Genomic DNA, 17,137 nt, shown 5'->3' with positions numbered 1-17,137 from the left:
AACCATATTTCTTCAGTTCTACATTGCCATCAATTATGAGGCATATCTTTAAATTTATAACAGCCTTTGGGGCACCTGAGTGGCTCAGTCAGTTAAGCATCCAGCTCTTGATTTTGGCTCAGATCATGATCTCACAGGTTCGTGAGTTCAAGCCCTGCATAGGGCTCTGTGCTGACAGTGCAGAGCGTGCTTGGGATTCTGTCTCTCTCCCTCTCTTTCTATTCCTCCCTTGTTCATTCTCTCTCTTTCTCCTCAAAATAAATAAATTAAACTTAAAAAAATTTATAACAGCTTTTGGGGAAATTTGTTAAACAAGAAAGGCTACACAATTGCTTCTCGGCCTTTGGGCTAAGATCAAGTGTAAAAAGAAATGCTACGTTAAGTAAATACATACATCACCGATGTATCCCAATATCAAAAGTGTTAAAATATGTAAGAATATCTTAGACTCCAGAAAGGCAATTTAATAAAATATTTGACTTTATTTCCTTACCTGTTTTATTCCATTTTTCTATGGGCTCTTCATGAATATCCATATTTTATAGAATCTTTACTTGAGTTATTTGTGAACTTACCTTCCTTTTCAACTTTATTTAGTCATTAGACCTAAGAAGCACTGATTCTGTTTGTCTGAAGAATGGGTCACAGTGTGTACACTTTACTCTTAGTAGACTTACTGCATGGTCAGGTTATAGCAAAAGAAATGGAGAACTTGCCTCAGCCAAAATAATCAGAAGTTATTAGAAATCAGTTATATTAATAATGTTTTTTTGAGATCTTAAATACAAGATAAATCTCATTATCTTTATTACTTCGTCTATAGCTGAAATGAACCCAAAGCTTATTCTTTTTACTATATGGGTAGTTAAAGTCAAACGTTTTGGTTGAACCCAGAGCACAAGATTGTTGCGCAATTAATGTATACCACTGGTTTGACACTTTGAAACGTATCATAGGTTTTTATCATAGAGTTAATAGTAACGTTAATCTCTTTCTACAGTGTCTTTCTGTGTCCATAAATGAAACCTCTTGCTGTTGATTATTATTTTGCAGTGATTTACATGTTGAAAATTCTGATAACTGAACTAGGCTCAGAAGAAGCAAGGTTCTCACTCTTAACCTAAGGGAAGCACTTTTTTGTTAGCTGGCAACAATAACAAGAAAATCAGGAGATTAAAATTCCTTCAGAAAATGTTTGTTTTCTAAGGTCTAAGTACCAGGTGGTAATAGCAGTCCAAAAAAGGTTTAATGCTGTTACCAACTTTCATTATTTTCCACTCTATTCGTGCTTGAAATCATGTTGATTTAAAATTGTCTCTTATATGTCATAGAGCACATAAGAATCTGTATCTTGTAATAATTTTCTCTATTGTTAAACACAAGATTGAGTTTTGTTTTTTGAAGTCCGAGGTCATTGTGCTTAGATGCTTTTTATTTTTCATCCTTAGATTACTTTGAACTTTTATTTCTAAAGGTTAATATTGAATAAATATTAGTCGTAAATGAAAAAGATATTTTTTATTTTCACTTGAAAATTTGAAAGCAAATTGTTTAGATTATTCAATTATGTGTTAATTTAAAACCTCTTTCTGTTGCCTTTGAGTAGCACTACAGTATACCCTCATCTCAAAGTTTTATTTTGAAATACCCTTCTGACAAATTGGAAACATAAATATAGTTTAAATGTGATTTGAATACCTTGTCCTTAAACATTTCTCAACTTGACAAACTCTACCTTTAGGATGTATATATTTATTTTAGGACACAGTTGTTTTTTTCCTTGTAAAATAATGTAATTTTTTGATGACTGGTCAAGTACTATAGGTGATTTCAAAACTAAGTGGAAGGAAAGAAAGGTTAAATGTCAGCAGAAGAATCTTCTTCATGGTGTTAATTTAGTAACAAAAATGGTTTATATTTTTAAACTATTTCTCCTCTTCATGATCTACAGGATTTTCCTAAGCCTAGTGAAGAGAAGATTAAATTAATTCTCAATCAAAGTGCCTGGACTTCTCAATCCAATTCTTTGGCATCTTGCTTGTCTAGACTTTCTGGAAAATCTGAAACTGGGAAAACTGGTCTCATTAATCTAGGAAATACATGTTATATGAACAGTGTTATACAAGCATTGTTTATGGCCACAGAGTAAGTTAAAATTTGAACATTTTTTTTTTAACTCTAGAAATTGATGCATACTGATGAAATGTAAGATAGTGGTATTATCTTCACACTATTTCTTATAAATGGGAGAAATTTTAATATTTTTATATAATTCCCTTATTCAGAAATTAAATTGCTCTTAGTGCTCAGGAACTATTAAATGTTAACTTATATACATTCTGCTTTACATTTATATTATGTTTTGCATTTAGAATATTCTGAATGATTCTGGCTTAGATATTTTATAGTAGAACAGAGGGATTAAGTGAGCATATTCCAAAGAGTTTAAGTGTCCTCAAGTACTAATTTATTATTCTGTAAGACAGTGTATTTTTTTTAACTTATATGTCTTTTAAGGGAATTATGTTTAGTTTTTTCTGCTTGCAGATATTTTGCTATTAGATTAATAACTTCTTTGTTGTTGTTAAAGAAGTTTAAGCTCTATTTCCCAACTCAAGTTGATAAATACTAAACAAATCTATAAATATATACATTCCTTTGCCCTCTTATAGATTTACTTTCAAATTCATTTTCTTTTGCAGCCAAGCAAATAGAAAATCAGAGGTTGTTAACTATGTGAGTGCTATCTGGAAAGGTACAAAATAATGACAAACTTTTCCTAAAGGTGAAAACATGGTTGAATTTTTCTCTTCAGTACCCATAGAGTATTTATGGAACTCGACCACAGCTCTTTACCAATTGAGTTCCAAGCCTTTGTAAGTTTATGCCTACCTAGAGGAATCACAAACTAAAACATGAAGAAGAGTTAGGTGTATTTTCTTTTCTGGCCCCAGAATCTACTATCAACACTAAGATGTTTTTTGTTTGGCTTAGTGTTTTATTTTTTTAATTTGTTTGTATTTGAAATTTTTAATTTAAAAAAAAAATGTATTCTCTTCAACACAAGTAATACTAAGCATAAAACTAAATTCAAAACTCTGTCTCACCACCAGAGGTCATCTAGTCCAGCTGTCTCATTTTATAGATGATAGTGAAAGGAGAGACTCAAAGCAATTATAACTTGGAACAGCAATTCAAAGAGCCGTCTTCTTGTATAGGCCCATGACACTATCTAAGAAAAGGCAGATAGTATATTTTATTCCTTTAGTAATAATGTAAATTCTTCGGGGTTTAAAAAACATAAGTTTAGAAGTATATAAAAATCAGACATGAAGAAAAATCCCATCCCTAAAAGTAATTTGTTAGCAGTTTTGTGTACATCATTTCAGCCCTGTTTTTTACATTTACAAGATTTTATCTAGAACAAGAACAAATGCTTTTTAAAAAAAATTTTAACACTATCATCCTATTTTTAAATGTTTTTTAAAAATATTTATAATTCTGTTTATATTTTTCTTTTTCCCAGGACTTGCTTTTATCTCATATTGATTCCTGTTGGAAATATTCCCTTGATAGGGTAGTGACAGAACTGTCATCCCGAATAAATAGATGTACTATACATTTTATTTAACCATACTCCTATTGATGAATATTAGGTTATTTTACTCGTAATTAACATCTCTCTGCCCATGTGCAGATGTATAGGATTTGCTTTGAATAGGGTATGCCAAATTCCCCTCCTGAGAGACTGTCGCATTTGAACTTGCATACTAGTATATAATTGTACCTGTGAGCCCATACTTTTAGCAATACTTGATATAATTAGTCTTTGAAATTTTTTCTTATCAGGGGAAAAATATCTTTTTGCTTTAATTTGCAATATCGCTGACCATTATAGTTTTCCCTTCCTATTTTTCTTTGTTCATTTGTGTTTGTTTTCTGAATCATCTATTCTTTCCTTCTGTGCATGTTTCTATTGGATCTTTTTCTTTTTCATAGTGATTTATATGTACTCTGGATGGTAATCTTTTATTACATACTCTCTTCCTGTCAGTTTGATTCAAATCTGTAGTGTTTCACTTATAATTCTTTATTCTATACTGCGAGATCTGTTATTTCTCATTTGTAGTGTCTGAATTATAGGAAGTCTTCCCCTTTTCCACTTCCCCCCTTTTTTCTTTTAAGTACTTCAGTAGTTCCATATTTCACATTTAGCTCATTACTCCTCTGTAGCATTTGTAATAATATAAAATTTTATCTAATTCCATTTTTTTTCCAAATGGATACCCAATTTTTCCTGTTATGTTTGTTGAATAATTTCTCCTTTTCCCACCCTGTACTTCTACCACACCCTTTAAATCACTCTAACTTTACAGTATGTTTTGTTAACAACACATTTTTTAATTTCATGCTGGTATGAAAGAATTTAAAGGTTGTTATTTAAGTTATTGATATTTTAATCCATTTCTATTTGCTGATCCAGAAAGTAGGAATAACAACAGCACATGGGCCATTGCACGGTCCCATAGTAACTTAATTTATTGTCATTCTCCCCTTCCTTCTCCACTTCATTGTAAGTAGTAACTTTCTTAAGTGAAGGGCCATCAAATGAGTCAAGTTTTACTTTGAGGATAATAAGTTCTTAAACTAGTTTCCTTTTCGCTTTTAATAAATGCATGTGTATATACACATGTATACAAAAAATCACTATGTTTCATTCTCTTTCAGTTTCAGGAGGCAAGTATTATCTTTAAATCTAAATGGATGCAATTCATTAATGAAAAAATTACAGCATCTTTTTGCCTTTTTGGCACATACACAGGTGAGTTGTGTGTGTAGTTATGTATATGTTAACTTCCTTGCACATAATACCAAACTTGGTGAATCTTTTTAAATAATATGTATTTCACCATTTAATATCTATTAAATTCACTTAGATGTACTAAAGAAATCCTGCATAAAATCAGGATATGCTCTGAATTTTTATTTCTTCCTCCTTTTCTCCATTCTTATACATGAATATTGTATTAACCTTTTGTTCTAATATTATAGATAAAATCTGATTTTCTATCCAATAAATAAGCTTCTACATAAAGAAGCCGTTTTAAATGCATCTTTAATAGTTTATAGATACTAAATTGATAGATTTTTCACAATAGTGAACAATTAAAATAATTTTATGGTACATTGGCTTCTTTTTTCTCCTGTTTCTAATATATGTTCCTTCTCATTATGACCAAAATTTTAAGCTCAAGAACTTAATGGATAAACAATTTCATCTGTTATGTTCTAGGGCCTAAAATTTTATGATGATCTTTTACGTCCACAAATTAATCCAAGGAAATGAATTTATGCTACTGGCAAGAAAGTCACATATAGTAAACATTCATTCAAGAGACATTTATTGAGAGACACAATATGGAGTCTGATAAGTATTCAAAGAGAAATCCTTATGCTCTAGGAACTTTAAGATTTGAGCAATACATATTGAATAATATAGATATCGTTTATAAATAATGCATATTATTTCCTGATTTTACTCTGATTGTCTTATTTTCACCGAAGTCTAAAGGAGTAGATAGGTAGAGCCAGAAAAGATAGCTTCAAGATTGGTGAGATTGAATTGATAAGAATGCCTTGTTTTTTATATACAAGCTATGAAATATCTCAAGTATAACTTTTTAAATGGAAAAAATTAACATATGAGTGATGGCATGTAAGTAGCTATATACTCAAAGAGATAATTTATTATTCACTTTCTGAAGGAAGTGTTCACAAGTTAAATTTAACATGTGGTGCCTGAGTGGTTCAGTCGGTTGAGCATCCAACTTCTTTGGCTCAGGTCATGATCTCACAGGTTTGTGGGTTTGAGCCCCACGTCGGGCTCTGTGCCAACAGCTAGCTCAGAGCCTGGAGCCTCCTTCAGATTCTATGTCTCCCTCTCTCTCTGACCCTCCCCTGCTCATGCTGTGTCTCTCTCAGAAATAAATAAAAAATAAAACAATAAAAATAAATTTAAAAAACAATTATATTTAACATCTCAGGACCAAGGGAGATGAAATATCTACCCTCTATTTGGCAAACATTATTTTTCCAAGTAAATTGACTTCTGTATTTGTTTTATCACTAGTCCTCATTTACTGCATACTAGGTATAATATACAAGTATCTGTGTGTGTATATGTAGGCATTATATATACTATATTATATACTATAGTACGTTATTAAATCAGCAAGTTAGAAAAACACCATAGGAGGGTTCCATGTTCCCAAGAAAAGAAGAAAGGAATACATAAGAGAACCTAATTAAAGTTCTGTCACAGTTGAGACCCTGTCTGTAGCAAGCCAACAAGAATTGTTGTAGGTAGGTAGATTGCCCCATATAATTGCAAAGGCTTTTGTTTTGTTTTGTTTGATAAAGCTAACATTTAGTGAGCATTTAAATTTGCCTAGCTTCTGGGCTGAGTAGTTTACATGTATTATCTCTTAATTCTCAAAAACTATCTATGAGGTAATAAGATAGTAGCCTTATTTTATAGATGAAGAAACTGGGTTTACATTACATTCTTTTACATGGGTCATGCAAACAAGTGACAAGTGGGGATGTGAACCACATGACTCTAGAACTCATGCTCAGTCAGTATGCTAAAATTCCTTCCTTCAAAATGCTATCAATACCCCTATTTTGTTTTTGTTTTTTTTTTTTTTTAATTTTTTTTTTTTTAATGTTTTATTTATTTCTAGGAGAGAGAGAGAGACAGCGTGAGCAGAGGAGGGTCAGAGAGAGAGGGAGTCACAGACTGAAACAGGCTCCAGGCTCTGAGCTGGCAGTCAGCACAGAGCTCGACGCGGGGCTCGAACCCATGAACCGCGAGATCATGACCTAAGCGAAAGTCGGACGCTTAACCGACTAAGCCACCCAGGCGCCCCATCAATACCCCTATTTTGATAAAATTTTTCTTAACTGAGGACTCTCCTGAGTACCACACATTCAAAATGTCAGAATTCTAGATTTTCAAGTTATAATCACATGTTTTCAGATGCCTTTTCAGTTCCTTTTTGTTGTTGCAGAATCTAGGACTTGAACCAAGATTGCTACAGTCCATGAGCAACCACTTCACTAAATGGCCTCCATACTAAAAAAATAAAATCAGCAAGGACCCTAAACAATGTGCTTACATTCTGTACATTTATGAAATGTATACCTGGTCAAAGAAATTTTCACCCAAAGTAGATATGCATGGCCCTGTAGAGTTTTCCCTTTATTACTTTATCCAAAATATGTATTCATTAACATGTCTTTCTCAAATGTGGTTTTTCAAAAATTTACAGACTCAAGCACATGACTGTCATAGGAGGGATAATGCCAGTAACATTATATTAAGTGTTCAAGAGACCTGGGTTCTAATTGACTGCCTCTGGCCCTAATTTAGCTCTATGACCTTGGGCAAGTCACATGTTTCTTTAGGTGATAATTTTTAAAAAAGTTTTTAATGTTGTTTATTTTTGAGAGAGAGAGCTTGAATGGAGGAGGAGCAGAGAGAAAGGAAGACAGAATCCAAAGCAGGCTCCAGGCTCTGAGCTGTCAGTACAGAGCCCGACGCAGGGCTCAGACCCAGAACCTTGAGATCATGACCTGAGCCAAAGTCGGACACTTAACTGACTGAGCCACCCAGATGCCCCACTAGATGATAATTCCTATTTGCAGAATGAGAAGTTATAAATGAAGATTACCTAAATTTAGTTTTGGCACTTTGTAGTAGGGTTAAGCACAATGTAATTTTAAGTAATCTTTATTAAACATATATTAAGATTTCAGTTATTTGATTCATGGTGTGAGAATCTTTTCCTTGTGTTTTCTCTACTGATATCAAAAGAGAGAAGCATATGCACCTCGGGTGTTCTTTGAGGCTTCCAGACCTCCATGGTTTACCCCTAGATCACAGCAAGACTGTTCTGAATACCTCAGGTTTCTGCTAGACAGGTAAAAAGCATTTTTAAAGTTATTTAAATTGTTTTCTTTCATAACATTATTTCTATAGCATTGGTTTTGCCTTTAAAAATATATTTCAAGTGTTAATCTTTAGAATACCTTGCATTCATTGAATATATTTAAGTGTTCTTTTCTTTTTAATTTGGTTTCTTTTTTTGATTTTCTTACTTTGAAACAGCTGTTCTGGGAGTGTAGTACAAAGACCCCCTGTGGGTCCCCAAACATTTTCAGGGGTCTTCCCTTTTCTAACTCTATCTGTGGATCTGTAATTGAGGCCAGATTTTCTTCATATGCTTCATCCAGAACAATATATATAGATTGACTGGTGTGAGGATCCAGCTGTCTTCTCTTAACCCGGACACTTAAAATATTTGCAAAATTTAAAACAGTGCCATTCTTCTCACTAAATTTTTTGGTTTATAATGAATACTATTAATAATAATGTATGAATATTATTAATATAATGAATATTATCAATAATATTATTAGCATGTAATGGCTTTATTACTGTTTTTAAATGTATTATTTTATTCTTGGGTTTTGAATACAGTAAATATTGGTGGATATAACCACACGAATGAAAGCTCTTGGGTTCCTCATTTACTTTTAAGAGTATTAAAGGGTCCTGAGACCAAAAAATTTAATATTTGCTCCTTTAGACCAGTTCATAAGTAGATGTGTTTGGTATATTTGATGGTCTCCTTACCACTTAGTTAATAAAACCTTTATCTTCTTCCTTCTCTTTGTGATTGTCTCCCTTCTGTTACGTATGTGACCAGTAAAGTTAGTTGAACTCAACATGTGCAATCTTCTGTTGATTCAGCGAAGGACACGTTGCATTGTTTCTTTATTCTAGACTTTCTATGACATGTCAAGCAGACAAAGAGTTAGAAGATAATTTGTGGAAATATATAATTCACTACAATGTAGAAGTGCTAGAAAGTAGCAGTATGAAGAAAGAATGAGTGTATAGGGTAGTGATAGCCCCTAGCTTGTAATCTACATTCTCAAACTATTCAGTGGCCCTCTTGATTGAAAGAGAAGAAACTTGATTTTTTACGTTAGACATTAAACATTTGATAAAAATAAGTTGGCTGTTTATATAAGCCACCAATATTTTTAAATAAGAGTGACATTTAAACTTAAGTAAAGTAGCTATATAATGATATACTCTCCTGCAGGCTACATGAAGAAGAAAAGGTCTTGCAAGTTCAGCCCTCACACAAGTCTTCTGCAAGTCTGGAGTGCAATGAGACTTCTTTCCAGGAAGTAGCCAGTAAGGCAGCTGTACTAACAGAGAGCCCTTGCACAAGTGAGGGTGAGAAGACTTTAATAGAAAGAATGTTTGGAGGAAAACTACGAACTCACATATGTTGTTTGAACTGCAGGAGTACCTCACAAAAAGTGGAAGCCTTTACTGATCTTTCATTGGCCTTTTGTCCTTCCTCTTCTGTCGAAAACTTATCTTTTCAAGATCTAGCATCGTCACCCAGTACACAAGATGGTGATCTAATGCAAGCCAGTATACCTTCAGAAGAACCAGGAGTTTATAGTCCGGCAACAGCTGCCTTTGTTTGTGACTCAGCTGTGAATGAAACAGTGTCAGGCAGTCCTCCTGATCAGTTTTGCTGTACTGGTACCACTTCTGTCCCTCATGAGTCTAGCAAGATTCTTGTTAATAAAGATGTACCTCAGAGACCAGGAGGCGGAAGCACACCTTCAGTAACCGACTTACTAAATTATTTTTTGGCTCCAGAGATTCTTACTGGCGACAACCAGTATTATTGTGAAAACTGTGCCTCTCTGCAGAATGCCGAGAAAACTATGCAAATCACAGAGGAGCCTGAATACCTTATTCTTACTCTCCTGAGATTTTCATATGATCAGAAGTATCATGTGAGAAGAAAAATCTTAGACAATGTGTCCCTGCCACTGGTTTTGGAGTTGCCAGTTAAAAGAACTACTTCTTTCTCTTCATTGTCAGAAAGTTGGTCTATAAATGTTGACTTCACTGATATTAGTGAGAACCTAGCTAAAAAATTAAAGTCTTCTGGAACTGAAGAAGCTTGCTGCTCCAGATTGGTGCCTTATCTGTTAAGTTCCGTTGTCGTTCACTCTGGTATATCCTCTGAAAGTGGGCATTACTATTCTTATGCCAGAAACATCACGGGTACAGAGTCCTCATACCAGATGTGCCACCAGTCTGAAACTCTGGCATTAGCGTCCTCCCAGAGTCATTTACTAGGGAGAAATAGTCCCAGTGCAGTTATTGGACAAGATTTAGAAAATAAGGAAATGTCAAAAGAATGGTTTTTATTTAATGACAGCAGAGTGACATTTACTTCATTTCAGTCAGTGCAAAAAATTACGAGTAGGTTTCCAAAGGACACAGCGTATGTGCTTCTGTATAAAAAACAGAATAGCACTAATAGTTTAAGTGGTAACAATTCAACCAGTGGACTCTGGGTAAATGGAGACCCACCTCTACAGAAAGAACTTATGGATGCTATAACAAAAGACAATAAACTATATTTACAGGTAAGTTGGAAACATAAGCTTCATCATTTGTGGAAAATGTTTAACCAATTGACAGAGGTGAAATGAGTGCCCTAATTTTAAAACCCAACTTCTACATTTTTAAGAAATTTACAGAATGGTAATTCTGAATTTGAGTCTGAGTTTATATGAAATGGGTTCAGCCTATATAAATTTTCTTGCTTTCTAATGTTATGAATTAATTATTAAAAGTTGTAGTTAGATGCAGTGCAAAGGACCCCACTTGTGTTTAATATACCAAAGATATGATCATTATAAATCATTCCATACTGAAATACAGGAAGTTCCCTCTCCCCTTCAGTCCCACTTACCAGGGGAAACAATGACTGAATTTGGTATTTATTCCTTCTTGACTATTGTATAAATATTTTAAGGAGCTTTACTTACATTTGGGTGGATAAAAAACCCTGAAAGGTAGAATATGTGTAAAAAAAAAAAAAAATTGTTAAAGACCAGAGCAATAAAACCAAGATAATAGAATATAGAATAGTGTATAAAAAGCCATGAAACAAAGGTTTCATATGAGCCTAATTTACTTACAAATATACTTTTTTCAGGGTGTTAGTGATTTTATTATTCAAAAGTTAATAAAGATCTTGTTGCAAGTGTTTTTCTCTGAATCCTGCCAACTTGTTATCAGCATAAGAACCAAACCTAAATTATCATTGAAATTGTAGGCATATTCATTGTGTAGTCCTTGTGATTTTATGAATTTACATACATAAGTAAGCACTAAAAATTGTGCGTTTGAAACTCAGAAAGCTGAAAGATACAGATGGAGTAAGAGAAGAATTAAATTGGGTCAGTGTAGTATTGATTTTGAGAGAAAAGTTTTCTGAAAAGTTTTCAAATTGGCCATATCATAAAATATTCAAATAATTTATACATGATACATTGTTAAAGGAGTATGGCAATGTTCTAGAGTAACACAAAAATAATAAATTTCACAGAAAAAAAATTAGAAATTCAGAATATTTATTAAGCCTGATTTACCACCAAAGATTCTTACATCCAGTCAGAAGGCTTATGGTCAAGATGATAGAATGTATTGAACCATATCCTTCTTACTAGACTTCAGATAAACACTAGATATTTTTTTTTTTTTTTACAAATAGTTTATTGTCAAATTAGTTTCCACATAACACTCAGTGCTCATCCCCATAAGTGTCCTCCTCTATGCCCATCCCCCCCTCCCCCCCACATCCATCAGTCCTCAGTTTTTGTCAGCATTCAAGAGTCTCTCATGGTTTGCCTCTCTCCCTCTCCCCCTTCATTTTCCCCTTTCTTCTCCCCAATGGTCCTCCATTAAGTTCCTCCTAATCCTCCTATACGTGCAAACATATGATATTTGTCCTTCTCTGCCTGACTTATTTCGCTCAGCATAACACCCTCAAGGTCCATCCATGTTGCTACACATGGCCAGATTTCATTTTTTCTCATTGCCATGTAGTATTCCATGGTATTGATTAACCACATCTTCTTGATCCATTTATCTGTTGATGGACACTTAGGCTCTTTCCATGTTTTAGCTATTGTGGAGAGTGCTGCTATGAACATTGGGGTACATGTGCTCCTATGCCTCAGCATTTCTGTATCCCTTGGGTAAATTCCTAGCAGCAGATAAACACTAGATATTAATCATGATTCTTGAAGATTAGAAAATAGGAGTAAAGGTAAGAGGATTAGGTTGAAATAGGAATTTTCTGTAATTTAAAATGTGGAAAATAAGGCCCAGTGCAGTCAATTTATAGAACTATGCAGAATATTATATATCAATGATTAGGTAAAATAGCATATTTATCAAAGGAGAGACATGGATTTTAAAAAGAAATAGAGCAGTTCTGTGATTGGATTGCCAAAAACTCTTATAACCATAACAACTACTTTACTACAGCCTACCTCTAAATGATTTTCTTATTCTTACTATTTACCCCATTACCATATTTATAGTATCTGAGTGTGATGAGCCATTCTTTTCATTATTGTTTTAAGCCTTTATGTCACTATAAAGGAGAGCATTATGTACCTTGTTAATTCACTTTTTCAGTGTTTGCATTTGTTCTAAATTCCATCTTAAGTCTCAGATTGGCAAATTGTTTAATGTAAAAATGATATTGCCAAGTTTTACATTAAGATTTTTATGTTCCTGTATTAAGACAGGCTATTAAGTCAACGCTGATTACCAAAGTACCTTTTTAAAGCAAATTATAATAATAAATACTCAGCTCTTATTTAGAAACTTAAACATTTATACTTTGTCTTATTTACTTTTAATAGTGCAATATGTGCTGGTTTGAACTGTGATGGTTCTCACTCATACTATTTAACTGAATCATTCTAGTATTTTAAGTTTGTGTTAAGAAACTGTTGTTTTGAACACATGGAACGTGTATATATATATGTTTTTGTTTTTACATTTTTAAAGTATAGTTCAACTTCTGTGCTCATTTCATAGTAATAATGCTTTAAAATAGATTGCTGTGTCAAGAATACGTTAGTTTTAAGATACAGCTTTATACCTATTTGTAAAACAATTATAAAAACTTAATCCAGTCTAAGTAAGGATGTAGAGTGAATATTTTTGAGTTCCTTTGCTCTTAAGTAGAACTGCAAATGAATTTACCATTTTAGTACATATCAGGGTAGCTACTTATTCTTCACATTACATTAGAAATTCATCTTGTATAATTTTAACAAGCTCTTTTTGGGATTCCATTTTTAAATTTTACTAAAATCACATCGAGATTGACATGTGTCAGAAAGAAACTTGTGAGATTAGTGGTTTTGAAAAGTAAGGGCGAAAAGTCCTGTATGAGCAAACCGTTTTTTGTGTGTGTCATAGCCTGACACATTGGATAGCAGTGCAGATTGTGGATCTTGAAGTAAATTTGGGGAAGGAGTTTTTTCTTACTCCTTTGGGTAAGGAGTATCTTTATTATTTTAGTGTCTGGGCTACAAAAGTTATGCTTTTGTTTAGAAGCCAATGAGAGAAAGATTGTGAAAGTAGTGCCAGCGTGGCACTGTGAGGACCCCCAGCTATCCCCACGTGTCCTGCATCAACCATACAGAGCTTCTGTCCTGTGCTGTTTGCTTGCTTTCCTTTGTTTCTTTGGAGGCCACTTTTTCGCTTAAGGTCTTAGCATTTTTCTTTATTGTACATCCAGAAGAGTATACATAATATATTTGTGCAGTTTAAAGAGAAATAAAAGGTGGATTATTTTAATATTAACATTTACTTGACTGAGAGATTTAAATGTTCTGAGTTATTTATCCCAAAGCAGCGGTAACTCCAAGCCTGTAGTCTACTTCTGAAATAAGAACTGATTTTAATACTTGATGTAAAATTATAGATGCTGTGATGAGAATCGTAATTTTTGACATTATACACAGTGCTCTCATCTATATTAAAAGAAAATGAAAAGCAGTTTTCCCTGCATCTGTCCATTAAGCTTATCTTCTGCAAACAGAATATCCTACATTTTTCTCTGTCAGCCATGTATTTATATAAGGAGATAAGAAAGCAAAAAAGGAATATTCCTTCCTTGGGAAGCTCTGTCTTGAAATATAATACAATTTTCATGTGTCTCAGAAGCAATGGAGTTAATTTTGTATTATGTGTGTCCTTTAACACTGCTTCTGAGGGAGTGGGAATACTTTTTAACAAAATTTGCCTATCTTTTGGGAACAGAACTTCTTGACCTCTACTTTGCATATTCAGTGTTATTTATTTCATTAGGGAACATGATCTATATCTGGAGCCGGACCTTAGACACAGAGTCATATTTTCATTGCTTGCTTGGATAGTTTAATAGGATAGAGCTAGAGCAATGAGGATTTGTTCCTTATTTTGTATCTATTTCTTACATATCTATAGCTTTTATTTTCTATCTGTAAAACTAAAAATTTTGTTTTCTATTTGAAATTCTTATTTTTACAGATTAAAAAATAAAGTATCTCTTGAAAAACACTATACAGAGAAACCAGCACAGTAAATGAAAAAAAAAAAAAAAGGTTTTGAGAAGTATCTTGGCAAATTCAGTTTTAAAAACCCCTCTAAGCCCTGCCAGAGACTGGTTAATTAGACCATTCTGTTACAAGGATTTCTTATCTAAGGTCACATTCAGCTATAAAAGTATGTGACTCTTGATCAGTTTTTCTATAGGGAATTGCACAGCTGTTGCTTTATGCTACTGAGAAATTAGGTGTTCATAATGTGAGAAATAGATGTTCAAGTAAGCCTGGGTTTTACTCCATAAGAAAACATTGGGCATCTTGTGAAGACTAACACTACCTTGCCAGTTGGAGCAAAGTAACCGGGCTTAGTTGAAAATTGGAAATAGTATCGTTTTCATGAGTACTATTAAATGTATTTTTAAGTTCTTCAGAATGATTATGCCTAACACGTTAAGAGTGGCTTTTAGACCTTATCAATACTGACTTCATTTGAAAGTTACAGACCGTTTCCCAGGAAAATGGGCATATGCCAGAATACTTTGTGTTTTCTTCCAAGGAGTTTGTACCAGTTTCCCAATGTGGTTTGACACCTAGCCAAATGAATTTGCCATTATTTATTTACATTTGCTTCTTTTGATGCTAAGTAGCTAATAGTGTTCTAAGCTGTGATCATTAATATTTACTGAGCACCTAATATGTGTCTGGCACATAAATGAATATGACTGGTTCTTGATTAAAGTTCTGATACTGGTAGGGAAAAGTTTTAAGTAATACTATAAGGAGATAGGCTCCATTTTCTTTAGCAATGTTATTGAAATCTTACTTTTATTTACTGAGAAGTATTCTAAGGGTAGAAAACATTTAGCCTTTTTTCATTATTTGTACCTTTTATCACCCACTTACAAAACAGCCCCACTTGATAAAGAGTAGATAATCCTTCGCCATAAGCTTTAAATTCTACATTCTGTATATAGAAAGGAAATCTGTTCCCATATGTGTTGATGAGTATTTGCAAGAACACTCATTTTTCCTTAGAGGAATTTTAAGATATGGGGCTTCAGTTTTCTCTTCTGCAAACTGAGATACTGAACAGAAAGGCCGTTAGGGCCTGTCATTCTGTAGAGTTACACCAGGATTTTGCTCTCTTATTTGTTCCATCTGTGATTATGTACTTCAGTAAGATTTGACAGGGATTAGTATAGTCAATATTTTTTAAATTACTGAAATTTAAGGGATGCTTATTATGGATTAAGTCAGTTTTAATGTAGATGATATACTCATCCACTGTGTTTAGGGTTTTAATTTTATAAAAATTCTTTTTAAATTTAGGAACAAGAGTTGAACGCTCGTGCCCGGGCCCTACAAGCTGCATCTGCCTCATGTTCATTTCGGCCCAATGGATTTGATGACAATGACCCACCAGGAAGCTGTGGACCAACTGGTGGAGGGGGTGGAGGAGGATTTAATACAGTTGGCAGACTCGTATTTTAATCCTGAGAGAATCCAAAATGCACTGGTCACAAAACATCTATTACTATGACTGTTAAAATGTCAGACTGTAACAAATGTATCTATCTTTTATTTTTCTTTTCATTAGACCCTTATACTTTAAGAAAACACATTCAGTGCTTGTTTTTATTTTCTTGACAATACATTTATTAACAGATGCATCATGGGAAAAAAATCTACCTCTTAAAATTCCACTTACTTTTATGGTTAGACATGCTTGACCAAAAATTTTCAGAGGAAAGTATGTACCTGTTCCCTAATTAAGCTGCAAAAAATTTAGAAGAGGCATTTAAATGGTCTCGTTCTCAGTTTTACTAAACAAAAGGTTTAATTCATTTAGTCTCTTTATTATTAAATAATTGATACTAGAAATGATGGAAGTATTGTTTAAAAGGAAAGAAAAAATTTTGTTTCCTGTATAATGCCCCATTATTAAATTCAAATCTTTTAAAATGCTAAAGATAATACAGTCTCTAATGAAGGCAATAACAGAATTTTATCAACTATAGTACTTTTCAGGTTTTTGTTTAGTGCTGTCTTCAGCATCACTGTATCTGCATTTCAAGTACAAATGTTTTAAAAAAGGATTATTTATACATATATGCTGAATTGATTTTAAGAAAGGTGCATGATCCTGTAGGAACAACATTTTTACCTAAAAATTGCTAACTTTGTAGTATTTCTAATTGTTTAAGGATTTTAAAATTCTATTTCAGGGAGTATATCTTCTCTGTGTTTTGAAGGAGGTGAGTTCTGTATGTGCCTTGCAGTACTGTAATTCAAAAATAGTAATCTTTGACTGCGGAAAAGTTTTTTAAAAATGAAATGTTAGGAAGTAATTTTTTGTGTTAACATTAAAATTATAACTTTTTGAAAGGTATTAGATTTTCCTGAAGTAAAATCTGATGGTTCTAAATCAATACGTGTGATAGATTATTTTTAAATCTTAGAAGGATTCAGAGGAAATGAACCTTGTCAAGTAAAAAATCTTTGATTTTCTTTATCTTCAGATTATTAAACATCAATTGCATATTTCTAGAGTTGTACATTTGGGTTTTTTTTTTTTTTCCTTTTGAATCTTGTGTTTTGCACAGTTGTTTCTATTTCATAGTTTCAGATAAAGCGG

The 17,137-nt window shown here is 33.1% G+C and overlaps 1 protein-coding gene across 1 annotated transcript in view; it reads left to right on the top strand.

Moving 5' to 3' along the window:
- USP38 (ubiquitin specific peptidase 38) overlaps positions 1-16,931 on the top strand; it is a 32,355-nt gene extending 15,424 nt beyond the window's left edge. The window contains exons 6-10 of the mRNA XM_039248217.1: positions 1,952-2,145; positions 4,729-4,822; positions 7,877-7,983; positions 9,174-10,530; positions 15,832-16,931. Coding sequence (XP_039104148.1) covers positions 1,952-2,145; positions 4,729-4,822; positions 7,877-7,983; positions 9,174-10,530; positions 15,832-15,993 — 1,914 coding nt within the window. The 3' untranslated portion in view covers positions 15,994-16,931. The remainder of the gene's footprint in view (positions 1-1,951; positions 2,146-4,728; positions 4,823-7,876; positions 7,984-9,173; positions 10,531-15,831) is intronic.
- The last annotated feature ends 206 nt before the right edge of the window (positions 16,932-17,137 follow it).

Source organism: Hyaena hyaena, unplaced genomic scaffold (assembly GCF_003009895.1).
Source record: "Hyaena hyaena isolate Hyena2069 unplaced genomic scaffold, ASM300989v1 scaffold_304, whole genome shotgun sequence".
In the NCBI taxonomy this organism is placed as follows: Eukaryota; Metazoa; Chordata; class Mammalia; order Carnivora; family Hyaenidae; genus Hyaena; species Hyaena hyaena.
This window is presented reverse-complemented; position numbering and strand designations above follow the sequence as displayed.